The 22,397-nt window shown below is 43.6% G+C and overlaps 1 protein-coding gene across 1 annotated transcript in view; it reads left to right on the forward strand.

Moving 5' to 3' along the window:
• SMARCA5 (SNF2 related chromatin remodeling ATPase 5) overlaps window positions 1-22,397 on the forward strand; it is a 413,986-nt gene that overhangs the window by 335,890 nt on the left and 55,699 nt on the right. The window contains exons 20-21 of the mRNA XM_069242595.1: window positions 7,566-7,698; window positions 10,869-10,987. Coding sequence (XP_069098696.1) covers window positions 7,566-7,698; window positions 10,869-10,987 — 252 coding nt within the window. The remainder of the gene's footprint in view (window positions 1-7,565; window positions 7,699-10,868; window positions 10,988-22,397) is intronic.

Here is a 22,397-nt window from a genome sequence, read left to right on the forward strand (position 1 = left end):
ACTATGAACCACATTCAAGGATAATCCCAGCTGAAGTTCTCCTATGCTGAATGTAGTACAGAGGCAGTTTTTCTAATTCAAGCACTGTTCGTGTCGATTTGTCATTGGTGTTGGGAAAATGTGAAATATCTGTAAGTGAAGAGCTGTCTCCACGGACAATCAATACTAGGGCATCACGTTCTGTGTGCCCAGCCTTGGAAGGGGCAGCAACACTTACAAGAAACAAGCTGGATGTACAGTGATTTCTCAGTACATTATCATATGAGTGAAAAAGCCATGTAAAAGGCCACCATCAAGAAAGAAATGCTAAATGAAAATGTGCTTTTAAAAATGGAGGCACTAAGCGGGCCTTAATGTGCTTTACAACAGTTACTTACCACCAAAACTACCTTCCTTGTGGCAATTGTCTGCCGGGAGCTTCAGTGAGCTACTGGCAGTCACCTCAAAATCCATACCTTACTATTTATCCAGGCAAACAGGTTCTTCGAAGTAGAGCTTCTTGCCTAAGCTGAAGGTGGCAATTCCCTTTCATGTAGGCCAGTCTATCACCCTGCCTGCCTTTTACGCTGTGCCTTACTGCTCTAAAGAAGAGGAAGGACTCCCTCCACTGGACCCAAACACTGTTGTGATTTTACATCTACCATTCCAGGTGGATGATCTAGGCTGCGACCACTGCATTGGCTCTCAGAGGCCCTGTCCTGGATGTCTAGCAGGAGCGTGGGCTGCCCTGCACACGCTTATGAAGCACTGCTGCCTGTACAGTTGGGTCCGGCAAGACAAGCACTTTGCCTGTAAGGTCCCACAGGAGTTTGTAGTATAAATCAGTGTTGCCGCACCACCTCTGGGTAGCTATTACTTGGGTAGCTATTCTAAGGTAAGGTATCTGCAGCTAGCAGTCTACCAGCTGAACAAGTTGCTTAACTTTCGTAATGCCTTATCTGGTAGTCCGTCTAGCTGCAGATTCCTTACTAACCCACCCACCCATCCTTCCTTCTCTCTGAACAGATTTGAGAGTAAGGAACTGTACCAGTGCGCTTTATGGTTTTACGCTTCTGGCGTAGAAAGTCTCAAAAATAAACTGATGTCATTGCACTGAGGGTAGTGCCTGTGTAGGCAGTGCGCATGTCACTTCCTGCCCAGACGATGCCACCTATCAGTGCATAGGGGTACTATTAAAATAAATTCGGATCCAGTCTGTCATCTGGGAATTATTCTAAGGTAAGGAATCTGCAGCTAGATATTCTCTACCAAATAAGCCATTACTCCTTCTGTTGGAACATACAGAACATACTTCTTGTATTCCTTTACCTCATGGCCCCTGCGGTTCAAGAACACAAGGCATCTACTAGGTCACTCTTTGATTTCTTGCCATTCTTTCAGGCTCAGCAGCCTGTGACACAAAACTAAAGCCCATGTGCAAAATCCTGCAAGCAGTTCACAGGAGTTGGGATGCATTTGTACTTTCTTCAGCAAGGTTTGGACCCATACCATGCTAGTCATTTCAACACTTATATTATTTTGTATTAAACTGTTTTTCTAACAAACTATTTTTTTAGTAAGCATTTAAAACGTGGATACTCAGACGAAAACCTAAAATATGTGCAGCAGTCCAGAAGTGGTAGAATATTTAAGACTTTATCTGCTGTCCTTTTATCTTATGTAGTGGAAAAGTCCAGCCTGTAGGCTGGCATTTTACACTGGTTCTTTTTTGGCCTCTCATGAGGGCAGTTGTAGTGAACATCTTGTGTTATAATATATTTTTATGTTTATTATATTCATTTTTTCTGTGCCTGATTCATGTTTGAGGTTAGCTTAGCCATAAGAGTACTGCTGCCCCAATGATGGTAAGATGTCTGGGTAGGATGGGCACACAAGGTTCCTGCAACCTTACAGTGATATCTTGAAATGCAGGCTTTGCCTGGAAGTTAAAAATGTGTGTAATGTCTTTTTATGTTAACATTCTTTTCACAATTCGCCTTCAGTATGATGACTTAAAACCACAATGCTCCTCCACGTGTCCATCCTAATTGCTTGTTTTCTGATGTTGGGTATTGAGGTGCATTGAGAGGGCTCCTGGGGAATTTGCTAAAATCAAAGGCAAATCACTTCTCCTCCCCCCCCCCCCCCACCCCCCACCCCAAAAAAGAAACAGTGGGAACATGTTGATTCAGACTTTCCTCAGGAGGGTCAAATGTTGCCCTTGAAGCCTTCCCTTCTGTACAGTGTTTCTATGTACCTCTTCTTGGTTAAAAAGGCCGCAGGCGCCTTTGTGGTGGAAGTGAAGGTAGGTTCCCATGCTTCCACGCAACAAGAATCCTCTCAAACTGCAACATCCAAAGCATCCCCCTTACAGTAGTATAGGTTATCTTGACAGGACCCAAAGTACATTCAGGGACATGTTGAGGGGGAACTTCTTGATAGTCTCCACAGTGAGAAAGAGAGCCATGTCACTAGTATCCATGGGGTCTCCACAGATAAAGATCAAGAGACTAGGAAGATAGCATGAGATGCTGCCATCCAATGGAAGATAGTGAACTTTAAAGTTCTCCATTAACGCACTGGCACACAAGCATTGGAAGGATACACAAGGATCTTAGTTTGCACCCCTGAATGATTGGCAGAAGTATTGCTGATGGCAAAAACATGGCTAATCCCTGATAGAAATCTGCCTTGGATGCTGCAGAAATAGCAAGTGGTCAGCTTGCCACTGACATCGCCCTGAGGCTATGCATGTACTTGATTGTTGAAGTAATGTAGAATGATAACATTTTATCATATCCATTATATTAGTACAAAATAGGGTGATGAGTTTACCAATTGGCCAGTTCATATGTATGAGTGCTCCACTATCAGTTTTGTGATACAGCTATGGCAGTGGCCTACTTGACTTCTAGGTGGGTATAAGTGATTGCACACCAGACTGTTGAGGATGATGGCATCCTGCTTTCTCTTTGTCCCAAACACCAGGCCACACACATGAGGCCCGTTCAGGACTGGTTAAAGAACCTGTGTTCACAAACTATGTATGATCGGGAGGATCTAGTAGTTTTGATAGCCAAGGTCAGCAGTTAAAATCAGGTGGTGGAATGCAGACAACTTGCTAGTAAGGAGACTGTTCCTGGCACCACTCCTGCAGGCCATCATAACAGATGCCACGCACACAGGATTGGAAGCATACATAGGCAGCCTCAAAATAAGGTCTGGGGTCCACAAACGAATCAACCAAACAAATCAACTAAATTTTCTTGGCATTGATGACTTCTCTGAGCCAAATGCCGATCAAGACCATACCATTACTAGCACAGTACAACTACAGTGTTCTACCTTAACAGACAGGAAGGAATTATATTTTACCCAACTCTCTGAGCTTGTGCAAGCCATCAGGAGACTGGTCATTGCGAGGAACATCACACTGATAGCAAACGTTCCCGTAATAGAAAACACAGATGCGGGCAAACATGCTAGACTCATGAGGGGAGACAAAAATGATTCATAGCAGACATTCTTCTGTCAGCGAGGAATGCCACAAATCATTGCTTAATTTAAGCCTGTGGGGCCCACAGACACTCATTCGTGGGAAGCAGGCATTTTTTTCCTCTTCAGACAATGAACCTCTTTCCGGTGCTAACTGAGAAGGGGTGCCAAAGGTGCAGCAACACCAGAGCATTTTGTTTCATCAACAGCAGCCATTCAGGAGGGACAACGCCGAAGACTTTCACCTGATGGTGTTTTAGAGTGTCTCAAGGCAAATGATAGATGCAGCCGTGGAAATGGTCTACCTCCAATCATTGCTTTACCCACCATTTCACCAACCTTGCCCAACCCCAGCCACTCCTGTTGGGAGTAAATAACCACATACAAGTGAGTGCTGTACATTGTTCTGAAAGGACACACCTTGGAGTTTAACACCACCAAACTTCACACGTCATGCCATCAGTTGGTAACATCCAAGACTTTTGCAGGAGGAGTTACAAGCACTTTTCAGCACACACACTTCATCCTAACCCGGATCAGACTGCTAAACTTTTACAGACTGATCTACCTCTTGGTTTGTAATAGGAGAGAGAGCCAGGGTTTAGGCCAAAATGATTTTTGTGATTTACACTTGGTCTGCACAGGCTCTTGTCAAGCTGCAGACTTTTGTCTTGGCCTCTTTAATTAGTCCAAATAATTTGCTTGGGTAGACTGAGAACTGGTGAGGGTGGATGTCTGTGGGGCAATGAAGAGGCTGTCGTTGAAAATATGTCTCAGCATGCATTATTCTTTGCAAAGCAGTTCTGTTTCCACGCTTTTGGGTGCTAAATAACCCCATAGTTGAGAATTAGAGTGCCTTTTCAAACTAGGTATAGTGGGTTTATGACAAAGATAATTTAAGCATTTTTCTTCAAATGAGTACTATGCTTGTTTGGTAGCTGGTAAGAAGTCTACTCGAGTTCTCTTCCCAGATCATTGATAGCACCAGGCCCCATAGAATTTACAGGTGTTTGTCTGTTAAACACTAGGTCCTTTATTATATAACTAGTGCACTGTCCCTGTGCGAGAAAAGAATACCTTTAAACTAGTGCACTCTGCGCAAACAGGGACTGCGCAACCTATTACAATTAATAAGCTGCCCTGAGGGCATCGCATTAGTGAAAGGTGGACTGGCTGTTTAAAAGGCAGCAATGTCTGTCTTTCTCTGTGCAGCTGCATCCTGCCTGATGTGATGTGAGGAGACTGAGCCAGGAGGAAGGATGAAGTATATCCTAAGAGGAGCAGACACAGGGCAATTGTCAGTTCCCTTTAAATAGTACTGTTGCAGCATTGTTGTATTTGTCTAACTAATTGGGACTAGTGTATTGCCCATAAAGTTAGTTACTCTGTTTAGGTCCTTGTTTTAGACAAGTAGAAATGCAGAATATTCTGTAATGCTTGTGTAGGCAAATGCCCTGTTGAAAGTGACATCTGCCCATTCTGTAAGGCCAGAAGTTAACCCCTGTTGCTATTCCTGTTTCACTTCAGTGCTGGTACCTGGGAAAGTAATTCATTTTCTGATAGAGACTGCTAACTGCAGGTTCCTCACCTTGGAATATTCACCAGGTGTCAGACTGGATCCAGAATATCTTGAGCAGTACCTCTTCGCACCATTAGGTGGCATCAGTTGGCTCAGCATTGTCCACATTAGAAGTGACATTGTGGTGCTCACATAAGCCTCACCCTGGCATTCTGACATCAGTTCCTTTATTTCCGCTCCAACATTGTAGATCGGGTGCGCTAAGTCAGTCATTTTGTTTACCAACATTCGACTTTTTGGCGGCCATCTTTTGAGCTATTGTTACCAGTGTGCTAGGAATAAAAACCTACAGGATTTAAACTTTGTGTTGAGTGTCAGACGTGTGTGTCTGATCCCCACTGTCTTTTTTTTCTTGGTGTCAGGGCACTACCCCATGGCCCGCTCTGAGTGCAAGTAGATCCACCCCAAACCGATTTGTAAGCAGGCAATTGTTCCTGGTGGCATGGCAGAAGAAGGCACCTTGCCGTTTCTGAAGTTGATCTCTGGGCCGCTCCCAGAACTGTTTCAATAAACAGTTGTTTTTCCCACTCGAAGACTTAATCCCCGAAGTCAGGTTAGTAGAAAAGGTGCAAAAAAGTTGAAGCGTCCTTCAATTTCTTCCCTACAACATTGTGCTTTGACGTTCCGCTCTTGTACTTCACCTGTGGAGCCAATATCAGGGCCTACTCCACATCAGGGCCTACTCCACATAACCCTGAGTTCCCCGTAGCAATGCCCGCCCAATTAAAAGAAGTTCATGATGCTGTGCATGCCATATTCTGGTCACTGTCTCCCTTAAGAACCTTTGGGCCCCACAGAGCTCAGATGTGCACCTGCTGGACTTAAGGCAGTGAGTTTGGCCCTGATGCCAGCCAGGCCCTCTGGATCTGCCCCAGATCCAGACTGACATGCTATAGGAACCTTCCCCCATCCTGGCTGTACTCTAACTGGGCAAAGCCCATCATTCCGGAGTCCGATCTGGCACAGTTTGACGTAGACTTTGGCACGATCAAGGTCTTACCTATACCTGGGCCCCACACCCCTAGATAGACCTGACCTGACCTGTCCTGAAGGGGGATTTGAGGGAAAAGGGTTTGGTCCCCTAGAGGAGGGCTACGAGACACAAGAAAACTGGTGTGAGGAACTGACTTCAGCGGTTTGCACACCTCCCCAGACTTTGGCATGATGTCCCCTCTGGGACCTGTTTTGGAGAATGGCTCATCCTTCGCCACTGAGATCCTTGACCTTCAGCTGTCGATGTCAAGACTGTCTTGACAAAGGTTTTTCACCTAGGAACTGGCTTGGCTGAGCCGCTGCTCCTCTTCAGTTACGCCCTCACAGATGTTCTCCTTGGGGGTCTTCGCTAAATCTGTGTGCTGCATGATTACCAGACTTCACTGCCTTACCCTAGGGGATCCAGTCTTCCTCTTCCATCATCCCTCCAGGAGAGCCTGGTCGTGCAGACCTCCACGTCCAAAGTGAACCCATATGCTTTTCCTTCCACCCCACTGGACAGGAAAGTCAAGAACTTGGACACCTTTGGGAAGCGCATGTTTTTACCTTATACCTGTATTCGGTGGACACCGCATGTTTCTTAGGAAGATACTCCCATGCCTTGTGGAACATGTTGAGTTTTGCTTTGCCACACCTGGTAGTGATCCACTGGGTTGTTTGGGGATGTTTTCACTTCCTCCCCATAAGTTAGCTGTGTTCTGTCGACTACACCCAACAACTTACTAATTTAAGGTCTTGGCTGCTGTGGTAATTGCAGAGAAAAAGGGCTTTTAAAGAATCGCTACAGCTTACCAACATTGCACTCCTTAATCAGGGGCTTTCTAAGCTGTTCCAAAAGCACCCACCTCCACCTTGCCTCGATCTGAAGATGTCTTGCTATAGCTGCCTTGCCATTAAGTTTCAGTGTTAAAAAGAAACAAAAACAGTAGCTGACATGAGGAGGCTGCTGAGGAGGTAGTCTTGTTTCCACCGTTTATAGTTTTTGAGGGTTTCTTTCATATGTTTATTTGATTCACTCAGAGTAAATCTTTATGAAATGTTTGGTTAAGGGAATATTCCCTGTTAAACTTCCATGCGGAAGAACTTGTGCTGAAAACTCTTGCAGACTGGATACTACCTTAGTGTTCCAATCCCTCTGATTCAAAATGTTAATCTAGAGTTTTCAGTTAGACCCCATGGCTTCCTATGTTCCCTGTTGCTAAAACAAATATTGGTCTGTACACCTGTTTCTTTAGGTTTCCATAGGAACGTCAAGAAAAGTTGATAGTTGGAGACAGAAAGCCTGCAGCACAGGCTATTAGGCTCAATCTGCAAAATGCTGCACCCATCTCAGTAGTGAAATATTGACGAACAGACTAGCAGAAAGCTCCTGTTATGAGAATAAAAAACACATTTTATAATGGCAATGGTATGCTGAACTGTAGGAATGGCATTCAAAGTAGTGGTTTGACTGTTGACCAATGCTATTTGATAAACATTTCAGTGTTTAAATGTCTTTATTTACCATTACGTCTTTCAGGGATTCACTAACTGGAACAAGAGAGATTTCAACCAGTTTATCAAAGCAAATGAAAAATGGGGCCGCGATGACATTGAAAACATTGCTCGAGAAGTAGAAGGAAAAATACCAGAGGAAGTTATTGAATATTCAGGTATCCTTGTTTATATATGTGGGACTGGAAATGTATGCCTTTGCTATTCATAACAAAGGGGCGTTGTATTATTTAGGACCTGTGCCTTTCACTCTGCTTGTCATTACGGTTTACATTCAGTTTTATATGGGGCATTGCCTCATTAGTTTTGCTTTTACAAGCCTGTCTTTTCGCAAATTACATTGTCAACTGGCTCACTCTTCACCTAATGCTACATGCTAGTTGACTGAGCAATTTTTATCTTAATTATCTGCCAAGGAGATTCACTCCTACAAAATTTAATTGTGGCTCCATTATGTCAGCAACTGATATTGAATGGGCAGTCTCTGTGTTTCACTGTGTAGACAGTCTCTGCATGGGGTGATTGCAGGTAGTGGACTTGCTGTCGATTTTTAGAGTTCACAAAAGTTTTTTTTTTTTTTTTTTTTCTTTTTTCTGAAGCTGCAATGTTACTCTATGCTAGAGAAAATATATATGGCAAACGGGTACTTCACAACAACTTACAGGTCAAGTCTTTTGGACTTAAGGTGAGTACAGGGTGGCGGTGGGAGGTGGGACCTGCAGAAAGAGGCAGTAGATGCCATCGGAAAGTCCACAGCGGGCAAACTCTAGGTGGGCTTCATCTCTTGAGGGCCTGGGAACCACGCTGACAATGTTTACCCACTTCAGCTTGGGATAGGAGACTAGGGTGCAGTGGTGATATCCAGCATTGGGTTATAGCGGTCCTGGGTCCTCAGTTCTTCTTTGGTTGCCTACAGATGCAGGGAAGCAGCTCCATTGCTCCAAGAGAGGAGTTCTTCGTGATTTGCGAAGCACTGGCAGCTCTCCCGGTTTCTTGGAAGCTGCAGTGGCAAGACAGGTCAGTTGCTTCTTATGGGTTGGGTGCAGCCGGCAGGCTTGCAGGGTTGGCGTGATGTCAGCTGTGCTCTTCAGTTCTTGGGTAAGCAGGCGTCTTTTCTCACTCTTCTTTTGTGTCCAGCGAAGATCTGAAGCCCTGGCATCATAGGCTCCTCTAAATACTCAACTTACAGAGGAGGTGAAGGGGGGGGGGGGAGAGGTTGTGTCAGAAATCTGTTGGTGGCAGGCTACCGAGCTAAAACTAGTCCATCAGCACACCAGTAGTTGGTAGATTTTCAGGAGGACATCTAAGGTGCCCTCTGGGTGCATGTATCAATAAATCCATCACTAGAATCAGTGAGGGTTTATTAATACTGATGTTTGACACCAATCATCCCTAGTTTCAGTGAAGCCATCATGTAGCTCGGGAACTTGTATTGGTTAGTGTCTAACACATGTTTTTAAAATCGCTTCCCTGTTCGATTACTATGTCTAAGAATCGACATACATAGTATGGGCATATTTGCTCATGCACATATGCCCTCACTTGTAATTTAATGCACCCTGCCTTAGGGTTGTAAGGCCTACTGTAGGGGTGACTTACAAATATTATAGGCAGTGTTGGGAGACCTGGCACACAAGTGTGCCATGTTGTGCTTTCACTTTTTGGAGGACCTTGTCACTCAGCCTGCGGTGGTAGTCTGCATGAGATTGGTGCGGAGTCCCTTAGAGTGGCACAAGTTATGCTACAGGTCTTAGGGGACCCTCTTTAGTACCCATACTCTAAGTACCCGAGATACAATTTGCTAGGGATTTAAAAAAAGGTGCTAAAGGCCTGGTCACTTGGGGACGAGAGTGACCCCAGAGGTCTTGTTTGGGGAAGAAACACCGGCACTGGGGACCTGGTTAGAAATAACCCACTGCACAAGCCAGTTGCAAAAGTGGGGGGCTTCTGCAACCAGAATCCAGTTTCCTACAGCAATTAAACTGCATATCAACTTAAAATGGTGCTACTTCCCCCTGCAATGGAATCAACTGATCATGTAGCACTGGAGACACTATCGTTCCCTCTTGTGAAACAATTGGAGTTTTAGGCCTTAATAGTTAAAATGAGTAGATTTGGCAAATATTGCTTATTTTATAAATTTCCCAAAATGTTAGGATTTTAATGTTTTACGAGAACACTTCACTTTTTTATATTAAAAAAAATCATGACTTGAATTGCAACTGGTTAAGTTGGTCCAGGAATACTGATTAGTGATAAATGGTGTTCTCCTTAAGTGCTTATTTCCTACTTTTGAATAAGGGAACAAGCAGGAATGCCAACAAAAATTGTTTTAATGAGTTTCTCGCGATTGCATGTGGGGTTTCGCAGTTTATTTCTCAGTGGTTGGCTTGTGGTGCACCTGCATTGCAGGTCTGCACACTGCGAAATATAAAGGGTAGATTTCATATGTGCAATTGTTTATAATTTTTATATTTTTGAGGTATCTACTTGTTCTTATCGAATGTGATGACAATCACATCGAAATACACATTGCCCCTCCTCTGACTTTGATGGCAGTGTTTTCTATAAAATTGCATTTCAAGTGAGTTCGAAAGCAAAAATACCTAAGTGAGATGCTGGAACTTTGTTTCTAATTCCCTAGCTGCAGGGAGAACCTCCTCTTTCAAACTTAACCTTGTCCTGATCAAAAACTGTCCTATTAATTTCCCTTAAAGCATCCTCCACTATCCTTACTTTCAGGATAGGATTGCCCTTTGCATGTTGCCTGTTTTTCAGCACTGTTTTGATGTTTGCAGTAAAATGGCTGTACTCTACTTCTGTGGTGTAGTGAGATGGTAAATTTTGATTGTGGCAATCAAAAGCTTGTGCTAGCAAACCACTGTACGCACAATGGTCTACTCTCCTGTATCACTTCATAGCCATTAAACGTTTTGTTCTGCTGAAATCACACTGATTTAATTTCTAAATCGGTTTTACTGTTGCCCATTTCAAATGCACCCTCTTCAGCTTGTTCTAAGAATATGCAAAACTTAATGTATTTTGAGTAATTAAACCGTGATGGAGGATCTGCTCATTAAGCTTAACCTTATTATTGAATGTGATGAATACTGGGGAACGTTTGTTGCTTGAGTTTTCCATTTGTAGTTTGCTACTTTAAATGCATTAATAAGTAAAAGATACTGTGAGGATATGATAGCCACACTGAGATCTGGAATTAATGCATGGAGTAAGAGCTTGCATTGTGCCAGTTCCTTCTGTATTAAGATTTCAAAAGGGTTTGAATCCCACCCAAGTAAGTGTTACATAAGATATTTCTGTTTTACAGCTGTCTTCTGGGAAAGATGCAATGAGCTCCAAGACATTGAAAAAATAATGGCTCAGATTGAAAGGGGAGAAGCAAGAATTCAAAGAAGAATTAGTATTAAGAAAGCACTTGACACAAAGGTATACTGAATTTATTTGCAAAAACAAAATGTCCTTAGTAGTTCACCATTGTTACATCAGCGCGTTGGCATATCAGTGTGTTGCCTTGAAAAATAAGCTATCAGAAAATTTCTTAATACTACACTAGAATATCTACATCTGTGGGGCCTTGAAAGATTTATAAAGAGCAATGTATTTCTGAGACAAAATAACTGACTATTAAAGTGTTTTTTGCAATACAGAATAACACTTAAGAGTGAGATCATTAATCTTTTCTAAAATTCTGTTTGAGAATGAACAGATACTTGAGAAAAGGAACTAGTCTGCCTCTTCAAAGGTTGCTAATGAGTCCCTCAGTGCAGTTCCGTGCAGTAACCTGCTGCCTAATAAGAATTTCTGTACACTAGGCTTTGCATCTGTTAAAATTGTGCATGATTTTCTTCGCTTCAGTTAAGTTTTCCTTAGCGTGCCAGCTGTAGGAAAGTGCCTCATTTTATATGATAATAGTTGTATGTTAATAAGCCACACCTAGGGGAGGACGTGGTAGCCCATCAGGCAGAGTGCTGAATACTAAAAAAGATTTGTTCTTTTTTTGCTTAGCATGGCCTGGCTGTGAAAACATGTTGTTGCTGTTTTCACTGTAGCAAAGCCAGAGGTTCTATTGGTTAACATGGGGTTTGCTTGTAACCTTGCTAAGTGCTAATTTTTGTTTGAGACCACCAACGATAGTATTCCAAGATAGCAACATTTTATTTACATTAACCACAACTCATTTCTGAGATTGTATTTAAGGTAAAATCTTATAGAAAGGTGACTATTTATAGTACCACATTGTTGGCCAAACCTTAAATAGCCTTTCCTGTTTAACTGCAGCAGTTGTCACCTGCCACAACATTCTGCACCCTGCTAGCAAGTGTGAAGTGCTCTCAGGAACAGGGAAGTGCTGGCGGAAAGTGGTGTGACCTAATACAACCGAATGACTCCAGGCGGGTGGCCATAAACGGCCCAGCTTCAAAGGGCCTGTCGCCTCAGTGAAGCAAACAGCGATCATACCTTCAGCTGCCTGCTCCCTTGTGTAGGCAGACAGGCTGAGATCTCCAGAAGGTGAAAACCTGTTGCAGAACCGGCTTGCCTTGAGGAGTAGCTCATTGTGCAGGGTACACCGCAAGGGTGTCCGGGGCTCCCTATGAGAGGAAAAGGGCTTGCACCATCTTAGATTTGGGTGAAGAGGAGTATCATGGGATTACTTGTGGCCACACCCAAAGGTAGTGATGTAAAGTGGGAAACGATGCCTCAGAACTACTGCTCCATTGGCTAGTGAGTTCTCCCCTCCCCAAACACAAAGATGGCATATGAGTGGCATCCCAAACACACCTCCCAGATCACTGCTGGACTTGAAATATGACAGAAGGGCTTCCCTGCTGCTACCTGGACGTAGCAAAGAAGCTGCACCAACTGCTGTGCTGCACCTGCCGCATTTAACTTGTGGAAACGAGATGGACGTATGCGAGAGCAGAAGTGACTCCAAGGGTTAGTTGGCTAGCCACCTTTTTAGCTTCAGGATCACCAAAAACTAAGAAACCTTGCACCCCTCAAAGAAACCAGCTGCCCAGAAAAACCTGCCTGCTGCTGGATGCTAGAGTTACCTGCTGGATGACCAAGCCTTAACCATCCTTTGGGACGGGTAGCCAAAGTGGATACTGGTCCCCAGAAAGAAATTGACTTACCTGTAGGCAACAGCTGAGTCTGCTGTAACAAGGAGGCCAGTGGCAACTTGATCTGCACTGGACTCCCCTGCTGCATTTTGAGTTTGTGTCCAAGGACAGACGACCCCTGATGTTTGTGGGTGGCAGGGGTGCCCAGAAGAATAGTTTTGCATTGCTTCAGCATCCTGCATCAGGGGCACTTCTTGGCTGGTCCGTCATACAGGAAAACATTTCAGAAAAGTCCCTAGGACTGCTGCACCCAAAAGATACCTGTGTTTCTAGACTTACGTTGTCCCTCTGACTAGCTCCTGACCCATAATGGCATGTGTTAGTGAAGAGAAATAGCCGTTCTAGCTAGATGGTCAAAAACTGCTAAACCGCTTATGTAAGGAAATGCCTCCTTGGCATGGTTACCCCCTGACTTTTTGCCTTTGCTGATGCTAAGTTTTGATCGAAAGTGTGCTGGGACCCTGCTAACCAGGCCCCAGCACCAGTGTTCTTTCCCTAAACTGTACCTTTACTTGCACAATTGGCCCAGCTCTGGCACTCAGATAAGTCCCTTGTAACTGGTACCCCTGGTACCAAGGGCCCTGATGCCAGGGAAGGTCTCTAAGGGCTGCAGCACGTCTTATCCCACCCTGGGACCCCTCACTCAGCACATGCACACTGCCTCACAGCTTGTGTGTGCTGGTGGGGAGAAAAAGACTAAGTCGACATGGCACTCCCCTCAGAGTGCCATGCCAACCTCACACTGCCTGTGGCATAGGTAAGTCACCCCTCTAGCAGGCCTTACAGCCCTAAGGCAGGGTGCTCTATAACACAGGTGAGGGCATATGTGCAAGAGCACTATGCCCCTACAGTGTCTAAGCAAAACCTTAGACATTGTAAGTGCAGGGTAGCCCTAAGAGTTTATGGTCTGGAAGTTTGTCAAACACAAACTCCACAGTTCCATAATGGCTACACTGAAATCTAGGAAGTTTGGTATCAAACATCTCAGCACAATAAATGCACACTGGTGCCATTGTGGAATTTATTGTAACATGCACCCAAAAGGCATCTTAGAGATGCCCCCTGAATACCAATCCGACTTCTAGCATGTGGCTGACCAGCGTGTGCCAGCTTGCCACAACCAGATGAGGTGCTGGCCACAAAGGTAAGAGTGCCTTTGTCACTCTGTGGCCAGGAATAAAGCCTGCACTGGGTTGAGGTGCTTCACACCTCCCCCTGCAGAAACTGTAACACCTGGCGGTTAGCCTCAAAGGCTCACCCCCTTTGTTACAGCGCCATAGGGCATCCCAGCTAGTGGAGATGCCCGCTCCCCCGGCCACTGCGCCCACTTTTGGCGGCAAGGCTGATGAAGATAATTAGAAAAACAAGGAGTTGTTACCCACCAGTCAGGTCAGCCTCTAAGGTGCCCCCAGCTGAGGTGACTCCTGCCTTTAGAAATCCTCCATCTTAGTTTTGGAGGATTCCCCCATTAGGATTAGGGATGTGCCCCCCCCCCCCCCCCCCCCCCCACCCCACCCCACAGGGAGGAGGCACAAAGAGGGTGTAGCCACCCTTCAGGACAGTAACCACTGGCTACTGCCCTCCCAGAGCTAAACACACCCCTAAATCTAGTATTTAGGGGTACCCAAGAACCCAGGAAATCTGATTCCTGCAACCTGAACTACAAAGGACTGCTGACCTACAAGCCTGCAGAGACGACGGATGACAAACTTCTTTGGCCCCAGCCCTACCGGCCTGTCTCCAGAGTCAAACCTGCAACCAGCGACGTATCCAACAGGGACCAGCGACCTCTGGGTCCTCGGAGGACTGCCCTGACCACCAGGACCAAGAAACTCCCGTGAGCAGCGGCTCTGCTCAACAGCAACATCTTTGCAACAAAGAAGCAACTTTTAAGGAACTCACTCTTCTCGCAGGAAGCGTGAGACTTCACACTCTGCACCCGACGCCCCCGGCTCAGGATCCATAGAACCAACACCACAGGGAGGACTCCCCAGCAACTGCGACCCCCTGAGTAGCCCGAGACGACCCCCACAGCAACACCTGCAGAGAATCCAGAGGCTCCCCCCCTGACCGCGACTGCCTGTAACAAGGGACTCTATGCCTGGACCAAGCACTCCACCCACAGCCCCCAGGACCTGAAGGAACCGAACCTTGGTGCAAGAGTTGACCCCAGGTGATGGCTGTCCCGAGAAGCAACCCTGATCTCCATAGGCTCCTATGTGTTTTGAGCACCTCTTTGACCTCTGCACCTAACCGGCCCTGAGCTGCTGGTGTGGTAACTTTGGGGTTGCCTTGAACCCCTAACGGTGGGCTGCCTATACTGAGGAGACTGAACTTGTAAGTGCCTTACTTACCTCAGAAACTTAACCATACTTATCTTCCCCCAGGAACTGTTGATTTTTGCACTGTGTCCACTTTTAAAATAGCTTATTGCCATTTTAACCTATACTATGTGTACTACTGCTTTAATTCAAAGTTCCTTACTTAACTGTGTGGAGTGCCTTGCATTTTATGTATTTACTTCAAATCTTGTAGTTCTAAAATAAATTAAGAACATATTTTTTTCTATATAAAAAAAACTATTGGCCTGGAGTATGTCTTTGAGTGTGTGTTCCTCATTTATTGCCTGTGTGTGTACAACAAATGCTTAACACTACCCTCTGATAAGCCTACTGCTCTACCACACTACCTCAAAATAGAGCATTAGAATTATCTAATTTTGCCACGATCAACCACTTAGGGGAACCCTTGGACTCTGTGCACACTATCTCTCTCTTTGAGATAGTATACACAGAGCCAACTTCCTACAAAAGGGTTCCTGCACAAGCGGACAATCATTGGCGCATTGCTAAATCCCAGGCACTGCTTGCAAGCTATGATAGGGCACGATAATCCCAGAAGAACACCGTAAATGTGCACAGCAAATTGTCTCTGAAGGTCAGCAAATAATTCAATTAGATGTGCACTGGATGCAGCAGACACAGCTGCACGAGGGGTCAATAACAGCATCATTCTTAGAAGACATGCCTGATTAAGGTGTTCGGGTTTCAAACCAGAAGTCCAATAAGCTGTCCTTAATATGCCCTTTGATGGGGGAGCACCTATTTGGGTCCCAGGCTGACTCCACCCCCAAAACTAATGTTTAGGGGTGGCTACAGAGGCACCATGTCCTCAAATTATACCAACTCACAGCAGCGCCAAGCCTCTTCCTCCTACTCCTGAGGGTTTTTCAGAGGAACATATAGAGGAAGTAGCTCTAAGGGCATAGGAAAAACTACCAACACTCATGGTTCTCCCTCTGCAACCAAACATTGACTTACCTCCACATTTGCCCTCCTCATTCCACTCCAGTAGAGGAATGTCTTCTTTTACCACCAACAAAGGACAGAGAACATCGGACCAATGGGTCCTATTTATATCCAACATGGTGGTCATCAACACCCCCAGACATTTCACCTTGCGGACACAAAGTCAACAGAACATCTCACTGTTTTAAAAGAAGAGGTACAATCTCTACTCTTAAAAGAAGCAATGGGCACTGTTTCCATACAATATCAAGGAACAGAAGTGTACTCTTTATGATTCTCAAAAAGGGCAACACGCTCAGGCCTATTTTGGATCTCAGTCCACTAAATCATTATATTCTCTGAGCATTTTCATATGGTTACCCTTCAAGGTGTAATTCGATTACTACAAAAAGGCAACTTCATGACCTCTCTAGATCTGAAGGACATCACAATTCATCCTGCACATCACAAATATCTAAGATTTGTAGTAGCAGAACAACATTATCAGTTCATAGTTCTAACTTTCGGAGTCACAACTGCTCTCAGGGTATTTACCAAGTGTCTGGCAGTAGTTGCAGCACATCTCAGAAGGCAACACATACATGTATTTCCTTACTTGGACGACTGGCTAATTAAAACTTGGTTCCAAATCAATGTCAGTCTCACACTCAAACAGTAAACCTTCTACACAAAATAGGGTTCACGATAAACACCGTAAAGTCACAACTGCAGCTTCTCTAGATTCAGCCGTATCTGGGTGCTATTCTCAACACACAATTGAGGCCTGCTTACCCCAATTCAGCACGTGTCCACACTTTTCAGTAAACAATCTTAAATACAGCTTAATCAGATTTACACAGTCAAAACGCTGATGTAACTGAATCCTGTATTGCCATCGTCCCTTATGCCAGTCTTCATCTGTGTCCCCTACAACAATGTCTCTCTTGCCAACCGTCGCAAGCTCAGGGTCATCTTCAGGATCTAGTGTTGGTATATTGTACAGCTTACATCTCTCTCCTGTGGTGAAATTCTACCAATCTACTCAAAGGACTGCCTTTTCAAGACCCTGTTACCCCCAAATAGTTCTGACCTCTACCTCCCTTACAGGATGGGGGGGCTCATTTCAACAACCTCACAGTGCAGAGATCATGAGACTCCAGCAACCAGACCATACACATCAGTCTTTTGGAATTTCAAGCAGTCTTTATAGCCCCGAAAGCTTTTCTGCCTCACTTAATGCACAAATCTGTTATGATTCACACAGACATCATGACTGCAATATATTATCTACAAAAATGGGGGGGATGCATGCTCTCTCCACAGTTGTCTCAGCAAGCTGGAGGTGAGCTTATCACCACATTCATCTTCCAGCAGAATATCTCCCAGGGACAGACAATGACTTTGCAGACCTGCTAAGCAGGACGAATCAACAAGTCCATGAATGAGAACTTAACCCAGTAGTCCTTCAAAATTACTTTCAAAAGTGGAGAACACCTCACATAGACCTATTTGCCACAGCTAAAAATTAAAAATACCAAAACTTCGCATCCAGGTACCCACACTTCTTATATAAGTGCAATGCCCTAATGGATCAACTCATCAGGGATATTTGCTAATGCTTATCCACCTCTCCCACTCATTCTGTTCCTGGTGTGCAAACTCAAACTTCTCTCAAAATGATCCTGGTAGCACGTCCATCTGCTCACCAGCCTTGGTTTACAACCCTAGTGAATCTCTCCCTAGTACCTCACGAGAGACTGCAACAGACAGGATCTTATCACAAAATCTACAACAGATAATACATCCAGATTACAAATCACTCAACCTTGCGATATGGCTCCTGAAGGCATAGAAGTTGGTTACCTTCAGTTACCTGCAGAGTGTATGGACATTCTAAAACAGGCACGTAGACCAATGGAAACATTTTGTCTTACTCTCAATCTAAACACGTTGATCCACTAACCCCATCATTGCAAGATATTCTTTGTCATTCGCTTCACCTGTAAAAAGCAAATCTGGCTTAGACATCAATTTGGTTGTACTTGGCTGCAATTGCAGCCTATTTACAAAAAAGACCACATACTTCATTATTAAAAATAGCAGTCATTAAAGCTTTCATGGAAGGTCTCAAAAGAGTAATCCCACCCAGGCTACTGCTAGTGCCCTCCTGGAATCTTAATATTGTACTCACTAGGGTCGTGGGACTGCCATTTGAGCCTCTTCATGACCTATACAATTCCATTCTTGCAAAGTAGTTTTTTTAGTAGCTATTACATCACTAAGACGTGTTAGTGAGCTACAAGCCTTAACGTTAGAAGAGCCTTTCTTTCAAATACATACGAACAAACTAGTCCTTCGTACAAACCCTAACATTCTACCAAAAGTTGTTTCACAATGACTTGCTGTTCTTTTTACCACAATTGAACTCTGAACTCGGTGGCAGACAGAGCACTCCTCACATTAGATGTTAAGAGCTCTCGTGTATTACATTGACAGGATAAAAGGGTTCTGAAAAACTAGGCAGCTTCTTGTAGCTTTTTCAGTACCACATAAGAAATCCTATTACAAAAAATAGGATTGCTAGATGGATTGTAAAATGTATACAAATGTGTGAAGCTAAAGCAAAAGGACAATTACCACTTACTCCTAGAGCACATTCCACAAGGAAAAAAGGCACCACTATGGCATTTTTAGGAAATATTCCCCTAGCTGACGTTTGCAAAGCAGCTACCTGGTCTACGCCACATACATTTACAAAGCACTACTGCGTAAATGTGCAAACTTGTCAACAAGCCAAAGTAGGACAAGCTGTCGTAAGAACACAACTTTAACTCTCACAGGTTAGCCAGAGCATTTTTTTTTTTTAGGAAGGACTGCTTCAGTCTATTCACAGCATGTGTACCCACAGCCACACATGCCATCTAACAAATGTTACTCGCCAGTAGGCATCTGTTCGTGGAAAGTAGTGCTGTATATTCACATGCCTCCTCCCCGGAAACCTGTGGCCATTGCAGTTTCTTTGTACTTGGATATAGTTACTTATATTCACATGAGCAAACTTCATTCTATAATTCTCTATACTATATCTCCCCTGCCTGTGGAAAACAATCTAACAAAGAATTCGAAGTGCAGTATCACTGAGAAGAAGCCACTCGATCCAGTGACTTAAACACTTCTCGAACAAAACAACTTGCAACACTCTGAGCCCAACACTAGATGGCAGGATAACGCACAGCATGTAAATCTACACCACTACATGCCACAAACCGATGTCTACTCGTGATTGACATTTTCTTTCCTCTGTGCTTTACATGATTTAATTTTTTGTGGAGGGGTTGGTGTGTTGTCTAACTTCTGCCCTAAATCAGGGGTTCTTAATTTGTGATTTGGTGACCCCTAGGGTCCGCAACAACTACTCAGTAGGTCTGTGACTGCTTAGAAGACCAAATATTAAGAGCAATAAAGTCTTTATAAATAATGAGTTTTACATTTTAGCTTAAAATGAAGTTTATATCCTCAGATTTGTGGAAGCAGTGCAAGTACAATAAACACAAGAGAATCTGGTTGATGGGTAGACAAATTTAGAAAATGTCCAACCTTCCCATTGTAGTCAACAGTAAGATTATTATTTTTTTTCTGAATCTATTTTAGTGTTTTGATGAATGTTTGTATTTTTTGTGAATTGGTTTGTGATTCAAATTATCAAAATTTGCTTTTGCCTGGACCCTCTCTTCCAATAAAGATCCCAGGTTCTAATAATGGAGTGGGGCTCCCTGGATTCCCATAATGATTGAGAGGCTCCTCAAAAAGTTGAAAAAATGCTGTATCTCCTACTAATGCCCTTGGTTTCTTTTCCCACTGCCTTTTCCATTCCTATGTCCTTTTCATTTTCCTCAGGGACTATAGTGCCTGTACGTAGAAAGACAACTGTGACCTTGTTTATTTAAGAAAAAAACACTAGTAATTTACCTTTACAGGAAAACATACTGTTTTTTGTGGGAAATGCGTTCTGCCATTATGCCATTTCTCCAAAATTAATTTCTTTCAGTCAGATTTCATCAGGCTTGTTTTCTTTATTTTGGAAATTTGTCCTAACAATGTGATTCCATCATGACAAATGCCCGTGTGACCACAGCTATGCAAGAGCTGTTTCATGAGTGTTTGATTCCTGTCTGGTGCTTGGAAACATTCACAAGGTAAGTAATCTACAGTTAAAGTATCCACCAGAGCATTACCAATAAGTCGTTTTTTGTTGTTGTTTTTTTTACTGTAAAAATAAACTGCAGACATTGGTTGCTGCATTGTTATTGTGACTCCAGGACCCCCTGGCAGTCATTTAGCGGCAGCTTTTTATTATTTAGCTGCAGCTTTTTATTCACCTAATGCTTCTTACCTAGGTTATTTATTAGTTTTACTTTTCCTAATAAAATAATTTTGGAGAGATCCAAACAATACAGTTGCGCTTTGCAATGAAACTAAATATGCATTGGCTATTAGAAAAAAGTCTAGACATACCTTTTATTTTTGAGCTGTTTATATGTTGCAAGAGTCCATGCATAGGTTGAACGTTTTCAATCGTTGAATTTTATCATTATCGCCTTTTCGTATTTCAAACAAATCCACATAAGCCTTCACTTGTGTGGACTCAAGTTTATCCTTCGACTACATCAAAAGTAGTTTTTAATTCCTAAAAGAAATCCCCAATTCTAGTAACAAAATGAGCAGCTCAGAGGACATGGTGGTGGAACTCAACTTCACCCCTTAGCCACGGGTGTGGAATTTATTAAACTATCTACTTGTCCATGGGACAGGTTGCTCTTCTTAAATCGAGTTGTCCTGCAAAAAAATCTACTTGTCCCTTTTGTGCTATGTAGTGCAGCGAGAAATTATGCTAGCAGTTTCATCATGTAAGAGCTCTGATAAGTCTCTCTGATTATGCCAGGGCTAAAACTATAGTAGGGCTTCAATACTTTCTGATTTCAATCCCTACTATAGCAATTTGCTTATTTTACCACCTTTCCACAGATCTACATACTGGACCTGGAGGTAGCAGTAAGCAATAGTTCCAGGGCTGGAATGCCTTTGAGTCTGCAAACCTATTAATTTGCATGTTTAAAGGATTTTCACCAGCTCTTTTTTAATCTTTTCCCATACTGAAAAAGGTTGGAAATTTCCTCCTGACAAGGGCAGAAGTTCTTCCAGGGTTGGGAAAAAAGTGGTTGGAGTGAAAGTGAACTTGCAAGCGCTCAATATATTTTCACATGAATAAACCTGCACATGTATTAGCGCATGCTAAAATACAGTTCACAAATATTTTCTAGGAGTAAGATTTCCTGGTCTACTTCTGCAAGTTCTTGTGAATTCATGAAAACCACTACTTACACAGACATACACCTTGGGTACATGTTTGAGACTTTCTTTAAGAATCCGGTCCCTAATTAAGTCTGGTTTAACCACAACATTTAGTTTTTATTAAACTTTTACTTCTCTCTCTATCAGCTGGCTTTACTGTGAGTGATCACATTTTGTTCTTCCAGAAGGAGCACATTGGCACACAAAGTAGTTTTGTTCAGTTGCAGAACTACTGTGGCAGTCAGTGGTGTAACGAAACTGGAGGGGGGCCCTTGGAAAGAACATGGAGGCCCCCCTCCAGACTCAGGGCTGGTCAGGTGTTTAGTGGGCCCACTGGAGGCCAGCCCCCCCCCCCCCCCCCCCCCCCCCCCCCCCCTGCACTGCAGGGGCAACAGGGGCCTTCGTTACGCCACTGGTGGCATTGTCTGCTTTTTTAGACCAAAAATATTTTTTTGACAGTGTTCATTGCAACGGTGAGGGCCTGACAGCTCCAACAACAATAAAGTGTTACAAAAGTCAAGCCAAAACGAGACGCACATTGACGAGACTATAAGAGACTCTCAAAAAAAAATTCATAAGTTGGCTTTGCCAGTGCTTGTTTGTTTTCATGCTTCCCATAATCTTGTTAAAAATGGTAATACTGATTTTCCATTAGGATGTTTTGGAGAAATACTAACATGCATCAACACATTTTACAAAAATGATGCTTCAAAGAAATAGCACCTAAAATATCATTGTAGTGAGTTTCTTTTTTTTTTTCCTGCTTGCATTTTTATATGGAACATTTTATTTTGAAAGCAAAGAATCATCACTGTTGATTACAAGCCTCCACAAAAATTTGAATCTAATCAGAGCATTCTAGGAGCATTATACTTAGCCTCATGTTAAACTTTTCAAATGTACATATTTTTTTGAAACTGTACCAGTTCCTCTGGGAACATTGAGGGACGCCTCCATGAAGAGGACCTCCTTTTAGCAAGGATGGCCAAAAGATTAGCTTTGGAGTGGCGGCTCCTCCCTATAGAAAGGGAGAGATCAGAAATGGGCTTAGCACCCATTAATGTTTGCAACAACTTA

This window comes from Pleurodeles waltl, chromosome 1_2 (assembly GCF_031143425.1).
Source record: "Pleurodeles waltl isolate 20211129_DDA chromosome 1_2, aPleWal1.hap1.20221129, whole genome shotgun sequence".
In the NCBI taxonomy this organism is placed as follows: domain Eukaryota; kingdom Metazoa; phylum Chordata; class Amphibia; order Caudata; family Salamandridae; genus Pleurodeles; species Pleurodeles waltl.